This window comes from Bufo gargarizans, chromosome 1 (genome assembly GCF_014858855.1).
Source record: "Bufo gargarizans isolate SCDJY-AF-19 chromosome 1, ASM1485885v1, whole genome shotgun sequence".
NCBI lineage: Eukaryota > Metazoa > Chordata > Amphibia > Anura > Bufonidae > Bufo > Bufo gargarizans.
In genome coordinates this window covers 316,823,825-316,843,636 of record NC_058080.1, presented here as the reverse complement: position 1 = coordinate 316,843,636, position 19,812 = coordinate 316,823,825, and the positions used below count along the sequence as shown (strand labels likewise).

The 19,812-nt window shown below is 42.3% G+C and overlaps 1 protein-coding gene across 1 annotated transcript in view; it reads right to left on the bottom strand.

The window, feature by feature from the left end:
• Positions 1-2,859: 2,859 nt before the first annotated feature.
• MAST3 (microtubule associated serine/threonine kinase 3) overlaps positions 2,860-19,812 on the bottom strand; it is a 132,742-nt gene continuing 115,789 nt past the window's right edge. The window contains exons 15-21 of the mRNA XM_044278494.1: positions 14,742-14,956; positions 13,285-13,482; positions 12,634-12,860; positions 12,434-12,556; positions 11,502-11,638; positions 8,974-9,155; positions 2,860-5,592 (exon numbers count right to left, since the gene is read on the bottom strand). Of these exons, the coding sequence (XP_044134429.1) occupies positions 4,544-5,592; positions 8,974-9,155; positions 11,502-11,638; positions 12,434-12,556; positions 12,634-12,860; positions 13,285-13,482; positions 14,742-14,956 (2,131 nt within the window). The 3' untranslated portion in view covers positions 2,860-4,543. The remainder of the gene's footprint in view (positions 5,593-8,973; positions 9,156-11,501; positions 11,639-12,433; positions 12,557-12,633; positions 12,861-13,284; positions 13,483-14,741; positions 14,957-19,812) is intronic.

The window sequence follows — 19,812 nt, the reverse complement described above, 5'->3', positions numbered from 1 at the left end:
CTGATGTCCCGGTACTTAAGGACACAGGGGGTACAGGTACATCCTGTGTATTTCCGATCACCGCTGCGCGGCGGGCAGTGATCGGAACAGAGTGCCTGCTGAAATCATTCAGCAGGCACTCTGTGACAATGCTGAGGGGGGTCCTGTGACCCCCCGTATTGGCAATCGCTGCAAACCGCAGGTCAATTCAGACCTGCGGTTTGCAGCGCTTTCAGAAGTTTCTGATCAGAAACTTTAGAATGACAGATCTTTTCATTTTAACCCACCCCCCCCCCCCTACTGTAAGGATGCATCAGGGGGGCTTCAAATGGAACATGGTGTAAATAAACCAGTCCAGTAAAAAATCTGCCTTCCAAAAACCATATGGCGTTCCCTTCCTTCTGTGCCCTGCCGTGTGCCCGTACAGCAGTTTAACGACCACATATGGGGTGTTTCTGCAAACTACAGAATCAGGGCAATAAATAGTTTTGTTTGGCTATTAACCCTTGCTTTGTTACTGGAAAAAATGGATCAAAATTGAAAATTTGCCAGAAATTTCAATTCTGACATTTTATCTCCATTTGCCATTAACTCTTGTGGAACACCTAAACGGTTAACAATGTTTGTAAAATCAGTTTTGAATACCTTGACGGGTGTAGTTTCTAAAATGGGGTCATTTTTGGGTGGTTTCTATTATGTAAGCCTCACACAGTGACTTCAGACCTGAACTGGTCCTTAAAAAGTGGGTTTTGAAAAATTTTAATAGTTGCTTCTAAACTTCTAAGCCTTGCAATGTCCCCAAAAATAATATGTCATTCCCAAAATGATCCAAACATGAAGTAGACATATGGGGAATTTAAATTAATAATAATTTTTGGAGGTATTACTATGTATTATAGAAGTAGAGAAATTAAAACGCTTTTTTTTTTATAAATAAAAAATAATTTTTTTGACTCCATTTTACCAGTGTCATGAAGTACAATATGTGACGAAAAATGGCATGGATAAGTAAAAGCATTTTAAAGTTATTATTAACACAAAGTGACACTGGTCAGATTTGCAAAAAATGGCCTGATCCTTAAGGTGAAAATGAGCCCGGTCCTTAAGGGGTTAATATTAGACAAATGTATTCTGGTGCATAGACCTTTATGAAAGTATTGGGGTATCGTAAATCCTGCGCCAGTGCACCTAAAATATTGTCTAGTTTAAGTTTGCACCACCCAGAATTTGGTGTAGGTCTATTCCTAAAATGAGCCAACGGCGGATCGGGTATGTGCATTGCCGTTTCATTCATCTCTATGGGACATTTTGGGGGTCCTTGCTGGGTATGTGGACCCCATTCTCATGATCGATGGGGGTCCCCGGCAGTCAGACCCTCACTGATCTAGGTAGAACCCCACCTCTAGTCACTGGTACTTAGGTGCAGTCAAAGAGTAAGCGCATGAATTCTTCCTCTTTGAAATACTTTTCAGTTTAAAAAAAAAAAAACTATTATAGCAGTGATACATTATTTCTGGATAGCCAATAAAAGTACCGTATTTTTAGAACACAAAAGTATTTACCACAGATTTCCTCACTAACACGGAATCGCACTAAAAAGTGCCTGCGTCTTATAGTCCACAGTCACTGTGTTTTGTGAAATCCCACCCATCCAGTAAGCCTTACCCCTTTTCAAAAAAGTTTGAAAAGAGTGTAGAAATGCTACCTGCAACAAAACTACACCAATATGTACCACTTTTTAGACTGATTTAAGGTGCAGACAGTCTCTTATTTACATCTGGCAGCGAGAAGTAGAAACTTTGATGCCTAAAGCCATTTAGCTGTGGGAGATGCAACAGAGTTAGTGAGAGTTGTAGGGCTTATAATGGGGAACATTTTAATACAATTTTTGAATGGTTTCGTCCTAGCATTGAATAAAAAAAAAAAAAAAGTTATTTGTAAAATTGCTAAAATAGGAGTTATTCATACATTGATTATTTGGTATTAGAATTTTAAAGCCAAAACTAGGACTGGATCTTAAACAAAGCAAATATAGTGGAAAGACTTATAATGCTCTTATTTGCGTCAACTCATTCAAAACACTGATCAAATCTGCTGTGTGTGAATAATGCCCAAATGTTAAACTCAAAGCAAGGTCTGGAAGACCAAGAAAATCCCAGAGAGAAGTGCTGGCAGATCAGCAGACATCATAACACTTGAAGGAGGTTTTGTTCTCATCATTGATACGGTTGTTCACTGGTCCAGTGTTGCCTACACAAAAGTAGCTGGCATTTAAGCATCTTAAGAAAGAAGTCATGGTTCGAAATGAAAAGTCATTGGGGGAATTTATGACTCCCTCCATTCCAGAATTCTGACTTCATAAAAAAAGTAGCAAAACTTAAGCAACTTTTTGTGCTTACTTGGTCAAAAATCTTGTGATTTTTTTAGGGGGGATTTTTACACCACTTTTTGAGAAAGTTAGCTATGCTACTTAGTCTCACTCCATATGTATTATCGCAACTTTTAAGTCACAAATTCACTCCAGTAGGAGGGTTAGCGTAAAAAAAAAAAAAAAAAAAAAAAAAAAAAAAAAATAGAAAAAAAAAACCTGGAGTACCATTTTTAGACAAAAGCATTAGGTTTAAAGATGTGCCAAATTTAACATCTGATAAATTTTGGACAATGCACTCCAATGCAAACTAAAGTACAAAGGACCCTCATTATAAGCAGCAGGTCTAGAATGCAGCTGTGAATGCAAGGTGATGGTACTGTTACTTTTGGGGTCTATGTGGAAGTCAGTGGCACTGGAATGCTGTACCGACATATAAAAGAATGGATTCTACTAAGTACCAATAAAAGTAAAATAAATGTTAAAACTTGTAACAAAGTCATGGCCCAAAACATAATGAAAAATATTTAATTTTTTTGAAAAGGTCTTCACACAGTCCTTGAATACAGTATAGAATATTACTGAAAATATGCTGTGCAGCCAAAACTGCCAGAGGCCAGCTTATACATGAGTTAGCAGTCATCCCTCTTTTGTCCACAGCTCTTATCAAATTCCACAACTGAATCTGAATCCAGCGTTCATGTTTATTTTAATGAGGAAAATGGAATGAGCTGTAGCTGGCAAAGGTTTATCTCCTGTGGCAAATAAAGGGTTGGGCATGTTGAAATGCAACTTCCATTTTCCATCTTTCCCAAGCCAGCGATCGGCTATTTTTGACAGCCCCATAGAAAACTAATGGAGGGCGCATGCACTGTGCGCCCTCCTTCATTTGCGGGGCTCCGTTCTCGATATAGGTGCAGGTCCCAGTCGTGGAACCCGCACCTATAAGACAATGGGGGCATATCCTAGCAATATGCCCCGATTGTCAGTGATGAGACAACCCTTTTAAGTAGAGCAAATAAAGAGGTACTTTTCATACGCATCCATTTTCTGAAATATGTTACTTACACAGCTTGTCACATGCCTTCTCTCATATTAATTTCCATAACTACATAAACTGCTGCCCACCCATTTTTTTTTTCACCTTTATTACAGGTTATTTATAAAGGGAAAAAAGTAAAAAAAAAAAAAAAAATTTATACACAGGTGACGTGTGTATATTGATTCTTCCAGATATGTATATATGTTCGACAGCATTTGACGGCAACAAATCTATAGACTCACATATGTATGCAATATAAGGTATTGTCATATATCACACAAGGTTCTAAAGAAACATTTTATCCTTCAAATAAAAAATTATGGAAATATTTGCAGACAAATTAATAGACACAGTGGACTGTGGTATTCATTGTTTTCCTCTTGAATAGAGAAAAGTAGATTTTTTACTTCAGCCCACAGTTCAGGGACCCTACCCTCGCAAAATTTATTTACTTTATTCACATTCAATATCCCTCAGTCTTTTTGCATTACTCTGTAGGAGCCTGCTCTCTTGTCATAAGCTAACCTAACTAGGGAATTTCATTCCTATGTTACTCTGTGTTTTGATGTCCCAAATAACAGCTATTATGCCACCTAGGACAACAAGTTGGTCTTCAGCTAACGTGAAACAAGATAACTGGAGATCTCGGACCTCCATCAAATAGGTAATTAGTGCGCCTCAACTTAAGGCAGAGTCAATGTTTCAGTTTTTACAGCTGTTTTAATTTAAATATTGTAGTTACTAGTTTTACTGCCAAAAAAACTACTTAAAAGGGTAATTTAGAAGACAACATGGGGGGTGCTGCAGGCGTCCTTCTGCATGAGCAGTAGTACCAACATCGTAAATCTAGAATACTGAAATGCAAGCATAGGAGTGTAACATAGATGACGTATTTCCTACTCAAGGTTGAACCATAAAATAAAAACAAGGCATGCCACTGATATCATATATAAATACAAGTACAAAGTATCAAAACCATACAATGAAAGTTAAATTACATAAAAAAGTAAAAGATAAAAAAAAAAAAAAAAATCTCTTTTCCCTGGCTCACACTTTAAGTCCTATAAAAAGCTTTGCGTCCTGTAGACATTTCTTGTGTGAAAGCTTTTACAAAACACTTAGTGCAACCGTAAAGTCATAACCAGCCAAACAGCTCAGCTTGTTTTCTTCACAGATTGTTCTGTCTGTTCACGTTCTTTGCTCTTACCCCCTTTGTTAGTTTCCAAGTGCACATCTGCGCCTACAGAAAACAGCTGCAAAGGAGTAAGATGACCCTCATCCAGTCTTTCTGGACTGGCAGCTGAAGGCTCTGACAGCCAAGAAACAAGATGGCATTTGTCTCTACTTGTAGGCTGTAGGGGATAAAATGCTTGACACTCCCAGAGTCCAGAGGCCTTGTCTTGCTCTTCACTTTCAGAGGTCTGAACAGCAATTTGTGGCACTAAGCGGCAGTGATGTTCATGGGCTGTAATTACTGATGATATACTTGCTGGTCTTGCCTGGATCCATGAGGTTTGGTGGGGCAGTCTTTCCCATAGCACAGAGTTGCCCTCTGTTTTCTGCCCTTCAGAAACACAATCACTCCCCACTGTCTCCTGCTCGTCAAAACTAACTTCTTGCACAGCTTCCTGCTTTTTAAAGGAATCCCTTCTCTCTGACAGGTTAAGCCTCCTCATAACTACTACTTCTGAATCACGCTCATGTTTTTCTGATCCCCATTCTTTATTCCGACTACCAGTATCAGATGTACCATCTGTGCCATCAGGCGGTTCCTCCCATGGCTGAATTTCTGGAGGTGTTGTCTTGCGACCACAGTTAAAGTGGCTGGCCATCTTTTCTACTGACTGTACTCTTTTTAAAAGAGGTGAACGAGGAGCTTCTGTTACCCTGCTACGTGCTCCTTGTCGTACAATGGCAGGAGGTGACAATGTTTTGCCCTGGAAAACACCATGACTGGCTCTAGAATGTCCAGGCAACAAAGGAGAAGGGGAACGTTGTGGGGAAGATGGTGCCTGATGAGCAGGTGATGGAGTGCAAGCCAGTGGAGATGGTGGAATGCTGCTTGTAGACTTCCTTCGTCCCACCTTGTAACGTTGTCCACTGAGTTTGGGTGTTAAACACTGCAGTGAACTGGGCCGAATGTGACCAGCAGGTGAGCTTGGTGTACTAGAGCATGGAGATGTACTTTGAGGCGACACATTATCTAGGAAACAGAAGGTTTTTACAGTTAGTGTACAGTAAGTGGCACCGACACATGAATTCTCCTTCAATGTTAATTCTAAGTAACACTTTTTATTTGTTTGTATATTGTTCTAGCAGCACACTAGGCTAAAACGGACTACATATAGACACAGACAAATAAAAACCACCCCACCATTATTCACTAGATATGAAAGCTTCTAATCAATGCTGATCTGGGGAGAAGGGGGAGGGGTGTTTGAGCAGATCTTTTTTTTTTTAAACATGATCAATATTGACTAGTTTGCAGTTCCGCTCCATCGGGACCAGACGATTTTCCATTTTTTCATTTTCGTTTTTTACTCCCAGGCTCCCTAAAGCCATAACTTTTTCGTTTTTCCATTCACATAGCCTTATGAGAGCTTGTTTTTTGTTGTACTTTCTAATGGCACAATTTATGGTTGCATGAGATGTAGTGAGAAGCGGGAAAATAATAATAATAATAAATTCAAAAATGAAAGTTAAAAAAAAAAAATCCTATAGGGAGAAAAAAAAAAAATCAACTAAAGAAAACTAAATGTACATAAACAAAAACATTAAAAAAATATACATAATTTACATCACCACGCGCATAATGACCCATACAGTAAAATGATCACCTTACTTATCTTTTATAGTGAATAGCTGTTTCACTAGAAAGATCTCATGCACACAACTGTATTTTTTATCTGCATCCGATCCACATTTTTTGCTGATTGGATGCCGCCCATTCATTTTGCGGACCGCACATTGCCGGCACTATAAAATATGCCTATACTTGTCCGCAATTGCGGACAAGAATAGAACATGTTCTATTTTTTTTTCGGGAACGGAATTGCGGACCCGGAAGTGCAGGTCCGCAATTCAGTGTCCCATAGGAATGAATGGGTCCGCAATTCCGTTCCGCAAAATGCGGAACGAACTTGCGGACGTGTGACTGGAGCCTAAAAAAGGTGTCTTCCAGGCTCCTGATATTCTGAGGATAGGTCATCAATAAGTCATCACTATCCGATCAGCAAGTGTCTAACACCCTGAACCCTCGCCAATTAGCTGATCCCTGTAGCCTCCAGGAGCAGAACAAACTCTTGAATGGAGCAGGGAGTACAGCTCCATTCAAAGTGTAGTGACTGTGCTGTGTTACTGCAGTTCATCTTCCATTGAATTGAATGGGCACTGAGCTGCAGTAACCCAGCACGACCACTACACTTTGACTAGAGCTATACTTTCTGCACCATTCAAAGTGCTAGTAACAGCTCCAGAGGCTGCATGGATCAGCTAATCAAGGGGTGCTGACCCACAATGATTGGATATTGATGAATAATTTCGAGGATAGGTCATCAATATCAGGAGCATGGAAAACCCTTTAATCATGCCTACTAGTTCCCTGGTAAAGAAGCATCTTAAACAACTGATTCCAGTGTCAGGTTTCCTGTAATTGTATTTCTCATCGGTATCATTGGGGGACACAGTCTTAACCTTAGGTATAGCTATTGCCACTAGGAGGCGACACTAAGCAAAAAGAGAGTGCTGTTCTCTGTGAAATAAAGGTGAAATTTTCTATGATATTGGAGTGCCGCAGTTTTCCATAATATTGCAAGCCATCAAGGAGTTCGGGAGGCCAGAACTCAATGCTGTGGGCACCGCCACGAAATGGAAAAACTGGAATGATGCAGTGAGTAGTGCTGTCTTCTTTATAATCTTTGAAGAATAAGCAAAAAGAGTGTTAGCACCTCCTCTCAGCTATATCCCTCCTACAGACACTCAGCTAATCAATTTTAGCTTAGTGTCCGTAGGAAGCAGACCTCCCTGCTTTGCAGGTCTGCTGATTTTTTTTCTTTTCATTCTTTAACATTTTTCTCTTTTTCTTTCCTTTAGCTCGGCTGAGGGCAGTCTCCAAGCTGCCTGTGTTCCGACCCAGGAGACGGGAGTCCAGGGGGTCCCCAAGCCCGCTGCACGTTCCCGGTCTCCAGAAGGCAAGGAGGACCAGAGGTTCCTATAAAGACCTCTGTATCCCGCCAGTTTCGGGTCATCAGGTCCAGTCTCCGCCAAAGTGCCCTCTGTTACCTGTGTAGCTACCCTCACTAAAGGGGTAAGACACTGAAGCTGGTGACCCGGCTGGAGCCAGAAAACACCAGACTGTTGAGTATTCTCCCCCTCCTCAGGTTTTTTTCATGTGAATATCCCCCATGGAGGCTTACTTGCCTCCACCTGAGGCCTCAGTTTCAGCAGGTGTCCCTTCTGCGGTTTGGACCTTTCCGCAAGAGGGGGAAGAAGGGGGGCGGCGTCCCCTTACCAGCTTCCGTTGAATCCTTGGGACCCTAATCTGGTGCTCAGAGCTCTCCAGTCCTCTCAGTTTGAGCCTTTGCAGCAGGTGTCCCTTCGCTTCCTGTCCTGCAAGGGCCTTTTTGGTGACAGTCTTCTCCATCCGTAGGGTGTCAGATCTAGCGGCTCTTGCCTGTCAGTCTCCCTTCATCATCAGCGGGCATCTGGTTTGGATTCACATCTATCGGTTTCAGATGTCCTCTTTCTGACGGACGATTTTAATTATTAGTCATTCTGGAGGGACCGAGACGAGGGCTGGCTGTCTCCAAAGTTTTCATTTCCCAATGGATTCGTTTGGCTATTGTGGAAGCGTACCGCATCAGTGGATGGGCTTCACCATTCTGGGTTACTGCTCATTTTGCTCGGGCAATGGTTAGGCAGTACATCATGGGGCTTCGGCCCTTCAGGGGTGCAGGGTGGCTGCCTGGTCGTCTGGGCACACTTTTCCAAGTTTTACAGAGTGCACATCTTTGCATCTTCTTACACTTTTCTTTGGTATAGAGTTTTGAAGAAAGCGGTCCTCAGATTGGCAGGATGGCTTCTTCATTTATGACCCACCCCAGGGACTTCTATGGAACGTCCCAAGGTCAAGACTGTGTCCCCCAATGATACGGATGAGAAAACTAGATTTGTGTACTTACTGTTTCTCTTCCGTTCATTGGGGGACACAGCTCCCACCCTGTATGTACATTACTGGTTCTCCTAGATGGGTCCTTCTGGTTCTTCAGGATGACCCATCTCCGTTTTTTTTCCTTTTTATTATATGCTGTTGGCTTCTCCGGACTGCTCCTACTGCTTTTGTACAAAGCTCAGTGTCTGCAGGAGGGATATAGCTGAGAGGAGTAGCTAACACTTTTCTTTTGCTTAGTGTTGGCTCCTAGTGGCAATACCTAAGGTTAAGATTGTGTCCCCCAATGAACGGAAGAGAAACAGATTTTAAGATAAGTAAAAATAAATCTAGTTATTACTAATACACTGCTGGCAATGTGCCTATATTCTATCCATCTAATGCCTAAAGGCAGTAAGAAAACAATGTAAGATTTACCAGTGGGCATATCAGGAGCAGGACTTCGACTAGGGGTTGTGGGGCCAGGAGACAGGCTGTGGGTTGGAGAAGCTGGAAGGCTCTCACTGGAAGACAATGACTGATGTAGTCCTGAGGAAAAGCTCTTACTGGTTTGTAATACTGTAGATTGCTTAGAAATTTTCCTGAAGAGAGAACGCTTTCTATAAAGAGACACAAATAATGAAATGTTCAGAATTAAATGTCAGAAAACACTTGAAATTGTTTCAAAACCTCAGTAGACATCGCATATTTACATAGCTAGAGCCCAGAACGCATGATAATTTGTTTTACCACTCTGCAAAGTCCAGTAATCCAAGATTCAAAGGAACCTTTCCTCCCTTACATCACACCATAGGCAGAATCCACAGCCACATTCCAGTGAAGCACCAAGAATCCTAGGACTTGCAGTCCTACACCTTCCAGTAGCACAGAAATGATAAGCACGTTCTCTGCAGCATCTCTGGGTCAAGAAAAGAGACTTGGTGTGCTGCATATTGTTTCTGTGGATTTTAGGATGCATAGTTGCTCTACTAAATATATGTGAGTATAATACAATATTTGGAAATCATTTTACACCCATCAGTGTTTAACTAGAGTCTGGATAATGGAGGGATTCTTCAGAGAAAGCACTAATCACTTCTGCACTACTGGAAGGATTTAGGACTGCGAGCTCTAGGATTCTTGGTGCTTCACATTCTGCCTATTTGTGGTTCCTCTGAATCTTGGATTACCCGAGATTGGACTGTGTAGCATGTTCAAACCACTTATTTAATGCCGTTATTCCAGAACTGTGATATTTTATTTTACCTGCTCCACCCAGATTTATATGAACTGTGATGATTGTTCCCCTATAAGGAGTTTTACATCTGCGTTAGAATTAGCTTTTTTTTTTCCAGGAAGTGGAAGAACTGTGTCCTCACTTTAGCCTAATGGACAGATTGCATTACAGAAGGTTGATTTACGGTATATGCATAGTGGTACACCTGAGAAATAGGGTCATGACCCTAAGGTATCAGTCTACCTCTACTATGTCTATTACTACAGTTACCCCTAGTCCTGGAAGTTTGAAATCCTCCCAGTCTTCCCAATGCTCTGTGTCTACCACACTTATTCATACATTTATCATATAGAAATACACTACACTCTTGTACAGGTCTGCAAAAGTCTAATTAGTATTATTACTGCACTACAGATACCATTAGTTTATTGTAGTACAGTCCTTATACAGTCCTAATATGTGCTGCACATTATGTTCTATCTGAATTTAAAAAAACTAACAAAAAACTAAAACCTCTGCCAAACCTTTGCCAATGGATCCTTAGTCCCCTGCTGGCTGTTGATTTCTAGGCTGCAGAAATGATGTGCTGTACTCAACAGCATTACTGCCTACAGATGTGGCAACACTGGCACATCACCAGTGCAGCCAGTGATTGCCACAGCCACATGTCAGCTACAGCAAGTCACACCTACACTAGACTGTGGACTGATCAGCAGCAGTGTATACACTGGATTGTGGACTGACAGAGGTGTTTAAAGGGAACCGGTCACACTGACAACATGCTAGAGAGTGGCAGAAGCTGGGCAGATTGATATATAGTTTTGTGGGAAAAGATTCATTCTAACTTATATTTCATTAATTTAATTTCCTGCTCATTCTGAGCTTTGAACTCAACAAGACGACTATCAGTGATTGACAACCTTCCCTCTATGACTGTGTGGACAGAGATGGCCGTCAGTGACTGATAGGATCACCTCCATAACTACAAAGTCCAAAATGAACAGGAATTTAAAAGTATAAAACACAAGTTATACTGAATCCTTTCCCAAATCATACATCAACCTGCTCATCCTCTCCTGCTCTATAACATGCTGCTGCAAGAGTGCAATACATTTTCATGGTGACAGATTCCCTTTAAAGGGTACCTAAACCTTTGGAAGAAAGCATGATCGCAAGCATTCTGCACTGTCGGCTTCCGTCAGCTCTGTTTGACGTTTCCAGCCCGTGGAGTACAGATCCCATATACTTTATGTGGTTCCATGCTCTGCATGCCAAACAGAGCCAATGAAAGCAGACAGTGCAGAGCGCTCTGAGAAGAGCTACTGCACAAGCGCGCCTTCTCGCAAAGGTTTAGGTACACCTTGTCTACCAGCAGCCACTACTAGAGATGTTCACTGCACACTATTATACACTGAATTCAATTATAATACAGCATGCAATAAGCTCCTATGATCTCGTGACTGGCAGACAGAATATTATGTTTTACACCTATGCAGCATAACTCCAGGCTAACAAAAATCTCTTGGGCACCTCTGGCTCCTAAGTCTAAAAATGTAGACGCTAAGTCATATTTTGGTTGCATCTGCAATCGTTTCAGTCACCACATGGAGTGTGTCGGTAGAACCATGCCCAGCTAGCTACTTGTGGCAAAATGACTATGTATGTCAGTTACTGGACTATACCCACAACCCAGTTCACGATCTATTTCTCTAAAAACTCCCATGTTTACCTGTCCTGATTCTCTCTTTTCCTGCTTTTCTTGGTCCTTCTGGCCATACGACCTTTACAGCTGTTCTTTCTGGCTGGTCCAATCTTTATAGAAGTGTTTTCTAGGGGAGTGGTCCTCAGTGACACTTTCGTGCCGCTCTGCCAGGGGGGAAAAAATAAAGTGTAATGAAGTTAATGAACAATACTTTTTATTGTTTTATCATGTGTGTTCCACAGTGTGTGCCAATTAGAAATGGCAAATCTGGCTTTATTCATCACGAATAGATGAAGCTACATTACCAGAGAGCAGTACAGACCTAAGACAATTACACAATTAGAACTTGGTGGATAGGTCACAGTTCCAAAAGCAAGCAGCTGGATTTCAAAATCAGCTACACAACAGAGCAAACCTTTTGCTTTGCATTAGCAATGCTTACTACTAGTTTATTATTTCACAGCAGTCACATTGGAAAGGGTGGTTGATTAAAAAGACAAGTAATAGACCGGGCACACACTGCGCCTCTGACAGGCAGAAAAAATAAACTTTCTACTTGGGCTGTAAGCAGATTTATTCCAATTAATGAAGCTGGCCTGAAATAAATTGCCTGGGAAAACGTACTCACTTTTGTGGACACTTTTCAAATTTAACAAGTGTGAACAAAAAAAAAAAAAATGCAAATTTGCAATTCAAACCTGGCATATATTCACTGATTAATGTCAGCCACTGACAGAGTTCATTAAAAATACTGCCAATTTTATCTTCAGAGAGCCACTTTTCGATCGCTGTTCTATCATTATGTATGGTTTCTGCCACTCTGATGCTAAGGAGCAACTGAAGGAGTTTTAAACAGTGTGAAACAAATCTTAATAGTGTTCAAAATACAGTAGAAATATTTTAATTTCTTTAACAAGGGGGTAGTTTTCTTGCAATGCATTGTTAAATGTGAATCGTACCTTTAAAAGAAGCTCCACAACGTCCATGTGTACCAGACCAAGAACAGATTCTCCATTCACATGTGTAATCAAATCCCCAGCCCTTAACCCTGCTTCATGAGCCGGGCTTCCATCTTCTACACTCTGGAGGAATACAATAAAGGGTTTAATAACCTTCCAAACAGAACTCTTTACCCAACCAGACAGAAAAGTTCACTCACCCAAACCATGTGGTGGACAGTATACACATCGCTTTCTCCCATGTAAACACGGATGGCACGCAAGGTGAAGCCATATTTCTTGCCAGAACTATGTATAATTATTGGGGGGCGCAGACTTGTCACTGCCACTGCTGTTTCTCGGCTGGGAGAAGAGTCCCTGGATGAGGGATTAGATGACAGAGAATGTGGGGATATGGGACTCATAAGGGATCCAGTGGCAAATTCATCTGTTGAAACAAAATAAAGCCATTGTTAGTATCTCATAGGCACAAGTACTTAAAGGGATTCTCCAGGAATTAATAAAATTTAAATACTTAAGAAAATATTTGTAATATTTAAATAATATTTAAATACCTTTCATTAGTTATAATGGCTCGTTTTGTCTGGGGAGCAATCATTAGGAGAAATAAAATGGCCGCCATGCTATTAGTACACACAAAACCTGTCCTAATCATACAGCAGGACAAGTTACTTAACAACACTGAGATAAAGAGCTGCCTCAGCTTCCTCTCTGATCTACTTGTCAGGGATTATGATACTGAATACAGCTAAGATCTTCAGATCAATCTCTGTAGGAATAGCTTTAGGAAAGCTATTTGAGCAGTACCTTTCTTAAAATGACAGCCACAGAGCACCCCTCAAACATCTCACCTGAGGTAATGATCAATGAGAGTGCAGAAACAGATGCAGATTTGGGAAAACGATTTCCTGGAGTAGAGCTCTGTTTTTCAGGTGTCACTCTCTGACCCCGTAGTCGCCTACTCATTCCGGGATCCAGAGTGCGAGGAGTAGAGTTTTTGGCTCCAGTGCTGTTACTGCGCAGACGAGTTCGGCTTAAGCTCACTATATCTGCTCAAGAATTAGCACATTAACCAACTTATTGTAATATAATCATGTTATATGCATTATATACATTACTTTATTGCTTACCTAAGGGGCTGTTCACATCTCGTTTTAGCTTACATTAAGTAGATACGTTTGTAAACAGAAAAAAATGTATATAAATATATGGCGTGACTTTCCCATAGCATATAAATTGGGCAAACACAGTTCATAGTTCGAACGTACACGGTTTTACATAGCAGTGAATGCGAGACAAATTGAAACGCAACACAAAACGTTTTTATCCATTACACGTATCCGTTTTTTTTTTCAGATGATGCCTTCAAATCTTTATTTTAAAAAGAAAAGGTTTCACTAAAAAGTACAGGTATACTTTTTTGTTAAAAAAAAACAACGGACACAAATTTATTGAAACGTATGCACATCCATCAAACCTATACGTAAAAAAAAAAAAAAAAAAAAAAAAGATGACCACAAAATTTCATACCTTTGTATACGTATTTTACTGTATGTCTAAATGTAGCCACTTGACGTACAGCAAAAACTAGATGTGAACAGCCCCGAACATAACTGCTACTGGAGACTTTAACCCAACGTATAAACGGAGTTGGGGGGGGGGGGTGATCCTACCGCCCAGACATCAATAAAAATAAGAGTACCGCGGCACATCCATAAAGTGAAATGTGCTTTATTCACAAAAATGTGATGTTTCGGTTCACTCCATGGAACCTTTTTCAAGCAGTGAAAAAGGTTCCATGGAGTGAACTGAAACATTGCATTTTTGTGAATAAAGCACATGTCACTTTATGAATGTGCCTCGTACTCTTATTTATAGATATAGATATATATATTCTAAATATGAAATATAGCCAGCAATTGTCCTAAAAACACTTGAAAGACAAGGCCACAATGCAAGACAACATTGCATCAGTGGCTGGCAGAGCAAGTTGATAAATCTCACCACCCCCGATACGTATTGCTCTCTCTATTAAATGGGTTCTGCACTTTGTTTAAACTGATGATCTTCTCACTGTTTACCGCAGGCCCAGTGACGTCACGACTTGCAGCAACTGGCCTGGGCGGGGCTAAGCTCCCTTCAAGTGAACAGAGCTTAACCGTGCCTAGGCCATTGATACTAGTCGATCAGATGCTGATGATCTATCCAGAGGATAGATCATCAGTTTAAACAAAGTGCAGAACCCCTTTAATTTCTCTATAGCTCTGTCTTGAAGGAAGAAGATAACAATGGTTAAGCATTTACTTACCGCAAAGTGATGATGGTCTTGATGAGGTCTCTTTTTTATCACCTAAAGTGAATATGGGGTTGTCAGACTTGTGATCAGAGGTCTCATCTTCAGAAGAAAATGCAAATTTGGGCATGGTGTCCAGGCTACATGTACTGGTTAGCACACATGGGCTTGCACTGCGCTCGCTTAGCCAGGAGTGATGGGAAGACCCAGAAGATGTCCAAGACCTTAGTCTAAATCAGTAAAAACATCAGAAAGTAGGGTAAGCTTGCTAATATCATTATTGTAAATCATAAGATGACAAATTGTAAAGCAATCACTAAGTTCCAACATGTATGCTTATTGCAGTGTGGTGTAACGATACTGAGGAAACATAGAAGGACTGTCTGACCCCCACCAAACAGATATCGATGACCTATCCTGTGAATAGTTCATCAATATTTCAGTAGTACACTACTCCTTAAAGCTATATGAGAAAGATTATCCAGTAGACACTATGAGGGGAATTTGCTATTCCTCCCCTTCTGGTGTTTGCAGATATTTTTCTGCCACTTAAAAAAAAATGCACGCCACTGCCCGAAAAGGGTGGGGGCCGGCACATTTGTCAGAGATGACCAAAAAAACGACAATTCTGGCATTGGAATTTTTACTTTGTTCATAGTGCGTGATAATTTAACATTTTGGATTTTTCTTTTATGTGAGAAATGAAGAACAACATTTTTATTTACTTTTGAGTATTTTTGTTTTTAATATTTTTTGCAACTTTAATTAGTTCCGCAAGGGCATCCTTTGATTTTACCGGTAGGGTGTAATAGAAGTGATAAGATGGCAGGCCTAGGGGCTCTCAGTAGGTCCCTGGCTTAATGGTCTCCCTGTGATTGTGTCCATGGGGAAGGGGGGGGGGGGGGCAAATCAGTGGACAGAAGGAGCAGGCGGGTGCCATTTGTTAAGTATGGAGAGGCCTCAGAGTCTGTCCTAGCTCCATACATTACCTTCTGACTATATACACACACAAGGGGTTGAAGTGTACCTCCTCTGCACTTAAATGGGAATTTCGGTTGTTTAAAATTATCCCCCATTGTTCATTTTAGGGAGGCTGCAGGGGGTACAAGGCCCAGTGGTAGGACCCTCACTAATCTAATAGTGGATAGGGGATAACTTGAAACAGCCGGAATACCTGTTAATGCTCTACCGCCCAATCTGACATTGAGTGTGGAGAGATGTTCCTGCAAAAAGCGGTGGTATAGTTGTCAAGGCAACTATATAAATACCATCCTATAAGACTACCCATGCATGAAACACTCCGGACATTTTATGGTTGCCTTGGCAGCTGCATGTAGTAGTGTCTGTATGCCCCCTTAACCTGTTCCGGACAAATGATGTACCAGTACGTCATGTGTGCCCTGTGTTTCACCGCCGCGTGGAGCAGGCACCTTGGGTCAATGCACCCCCACCCCCCCCCCCACCCGTCGGCATCCGCAGCAAACCGCAGGTCAATTGCTGCGTTTCCGGAACAGGATGGTGATCGGTGGTGTGATAATACACCACCAATCACCATCCTGCTATCCTGAGAGGTGATATGACATCACCGCTCAGGATCGCCTATCATTGGTCGGCTGCAGTGGCGGGCAGTTCAAATTACTGCAGCACTCCTCTCTTCCTCCTTTTCAGTCCAGGATCCAAAGAGAGAGGAGCGCTGCACGTCGGATCTCAGAGCCAGCACCCCCATCTGTTCAGAGATCATAATCCAGCACCCCATCTGTGCCCCAGCACCCTATCTGTGCCCCAGCACCCTATCTGTGCCCCAGCACCCCCCAGGAATTCAGGGAAAGGTTAGGGTTAGGCAGGGATATTCAGGGAAAGTTAGTGAGAAAAGAAAAAATAAATACATTTTTGTTGCATCACCTGAAATCGGGTGTCTGGGGTACACAGCACAGCTGTGTGACCCTAGACCCCCCAGGGGTGCTGCAGCTTGCCCCCCTTCACAACTTTTTTTGGGGCAAGCACGCTTAGCGTCCGGACACTGTTAGCGCATCGCACACCCCACCGCTGATCAACTTCGGATGGTTGATCAGCGATTTTTTTATATATTTTTTTGCCCTTCTTTTTGGTTATTTTTTTTGTCTGTTAGGTTTAGGCTAAGTTCGCAAACACCTGTGCCCCCCCCCACACACACACAAAGTTTATCACGCACGCGCACACAGACACACACACACACTCCCCTATGGCCCGCCAGAAGTTCTCGGCCGAGGAGGCATACGCCCAGCTTGCCTCAGAGTCCGAGAGCCCCAGTGAGGACAAGGATGACCCCACTTTTCTTTTTGTCATCCGCGTCCTCCTCATCATCTAGCGATGATGATGAGCCCCCAAGGCGGCGAAGACACCGCCAGGCGGAGCAAGGGGACCACCATGCTAGGGACCCTGTGGCTCACAATAGTACGAGCAGCTCTGGGGCTCGTACTAGTTTTCTGGCCCACCAGTTAAATCCACCGCAGCCCCCTGCCAGTGAACTTGTCTGCTATACCCCAGAGCGTTTTGAGCCAGCGATTCCTGATTTTGTAGGCCAACCAGGAATCCAGATTTCCACAGTGGGCTTCACTTAATACGACTACTTTAGTCTTTCAGTGACCACTTTGTAAATCTAATGGTGGCGCAAACAAACCTGTACGCCCTACAGTTTGTTGCTCAACACCCGGGCTCCATTTTGCCTAGGCCCGGTGGCTAGACTCCGGTCAGTGCAGCCGAGATGAGGACGTTTTGGGGCCTCGTGCTGCACATGGGCCTAGTCAAGAAACCTAGTGTCAGGCATTACTGGAGTGGGGACGTCCTCTACCAGACCCCACTTTACAGTACGGCCATGACACGCTCCTGATTTGAGGCCATCCGGAAATGCCTGCATTATTCAGATAATGCAGCATGTCCCCCCCCCCCCCCCCCCCAAGGTGATCCTGCCTCTGACCACTTGTACAAAATCAGGCCGGTCATCGATCACTTTGGGGCCAAATTTGTACAGGCCTATGTACCTGGAAAGAAGGTCGTGGTTGACGAGTCTCTTATTGCTTTCAAGGGGAGACTCCTTTTCCGCCAGCATGTTCCCTCTAAGCGGGTGAGGTAAGGCATGAAGCTGTACAAACTTTGTTAGAGTACCTCAGGGTACACTTACAAGTTTCGTGTGTACGAGGGGCGAGATTCCCGTAGTCAACCCCCAGAATGTCCCCCCACTCTGGGTGTTAGCGGGAAACTTATGTGGGACCTTATGCACCCACTGCTAGATAAGGGTAACCACGTGTACGTGGATAACTTTTATACTAGTATCCCCTTGTTCCAGTCCCTCGCCGCCAGATTCACGTCAGCTTGTGGGACCGTGTGGAAAAATCAACGCAGCCTCCCTACCAAGAGGGATGTCCTTATGCTGTCCACAATTCATGGTAACGGCATCACCCCTGTCCCTGTGCGAGGTACCGCGGCAACGGTCCTCAAGCCTGATTGTATCGTCGACTAGAATCGGTATATGGGAGGAGTTGATCTCTCTGATCAAGTCCTCAAGCCATATAATGCCATGCGCAACACCCAGGCATGATACAAAAAAGTTGCGGTCTACTTGGTACAGGTTGCCGTGTACAAATCTTTTGTGCTGTCCCAGAGCGCTGGCAACACAGGGACATTCCTTCAGTTCTATGAGGCAGTCCTCAAGGACCTGATCTTTTCTGACCGGGAAAGAGCAGGCCGGAGTACCTCGGGAACTGGAGGCGCCCGGATCGTCCCTAGCCAACACTTTCCAGGTGTGGTCCACCATACTGGAAAGAAGGGACGGTCCCCAAAAAAGTGCAGAGTGTGTCACAGGAGGGGGATACGGAAGGGCACCACTACTCCGTGTGACACGTGCCCCAGGAAAAAAAAAAAAAAAAGAAGGACATATTAGGTATTGCCGTGTCCGCAAGAATCTGCTCTATAAAAATATCCCCTTTCAACCCGTCAGATGGACACGGTAAAATTTTTTAAAAATAAAAACGGTGCAAAAAAATTAAAATAACGTTTTTTTTGTCACCTTACATCACAAAAATTGTAATAGCAAGCGATCAAAAAGTCATATGCCTCAAAAAAATTGTGCCAATAAAACGGTCCTCTCATCCCGCCAAAAATGAGATAAATCGGCTAAAAACTAATATAAGATAATATAGTGTAAAAACATAAATAAAAAGTAGACATATTGGGTATCGCCGCGTCCGTAAGAATCTGCTCTATAAAAATACCCCATGACCTAACCCCTCAGATGAACACTGGCAAAAAAATGAAATAAAAACTGTGCCAAAACAGCAATTTTTTGGGCAAATTTTCCATTTTAATCATTTTTTTTTTCCAGTAACAAAGCAAGGGTTAACAGCGAGACAAAACTTAATATTTATTACCCCAATTCTGCAGTTTACATAAACACCCCATATGTGGTTGTAAATTGCTGTATGACCAAACGGCAGGGCGCGAAGGAAAGGAATGCCGTTTGGTTTCTGCAAGGCAGATTTTAATGGCCTTTTTTTGGGCACCATGTCCCATTTGAAGCCCCCCTTGATGCACCGCTACAGTAGAAACTCCATAAATGCAACCCCATTTAAGAAACTACACCCCCTCAAGGTATTCAAAACTGATTTTACAAACTTTATTAACCCTTTAGGTGTTCCTAAACAGTTTATGGCAAATGGAGATGAAATTTCAGAATTTTTATTTTTGGTAACCTTGCCTCACAAAAATGGAATATAGAGCAACCAAAAATCATATGTACCCTGAAAATAGTCCCAACAAAACTGCCACCTTATCCCTTATGTTTCCAAGGGATCACTTTTAGGGAGTTTCTACTCTAGAGGTGCATCAGGGGGGCTTCAAATGGGACATTGTGTAAATAAACCAGTCCAGCCAAACCTGCCTTCCAAGGACCACACGGTGCACCTTTCCCTCTATGCCCTACTATGTGCCTGTACAGTAGTTTACAGCCACATATGGGGTGTTTCTGCAAACTACAGAATTGGGGCAATAAATATAGCATTTTGTTTGTCTGTTAACCCTTACTTTGTTACTGGAAAAAAGGGATTAAAAT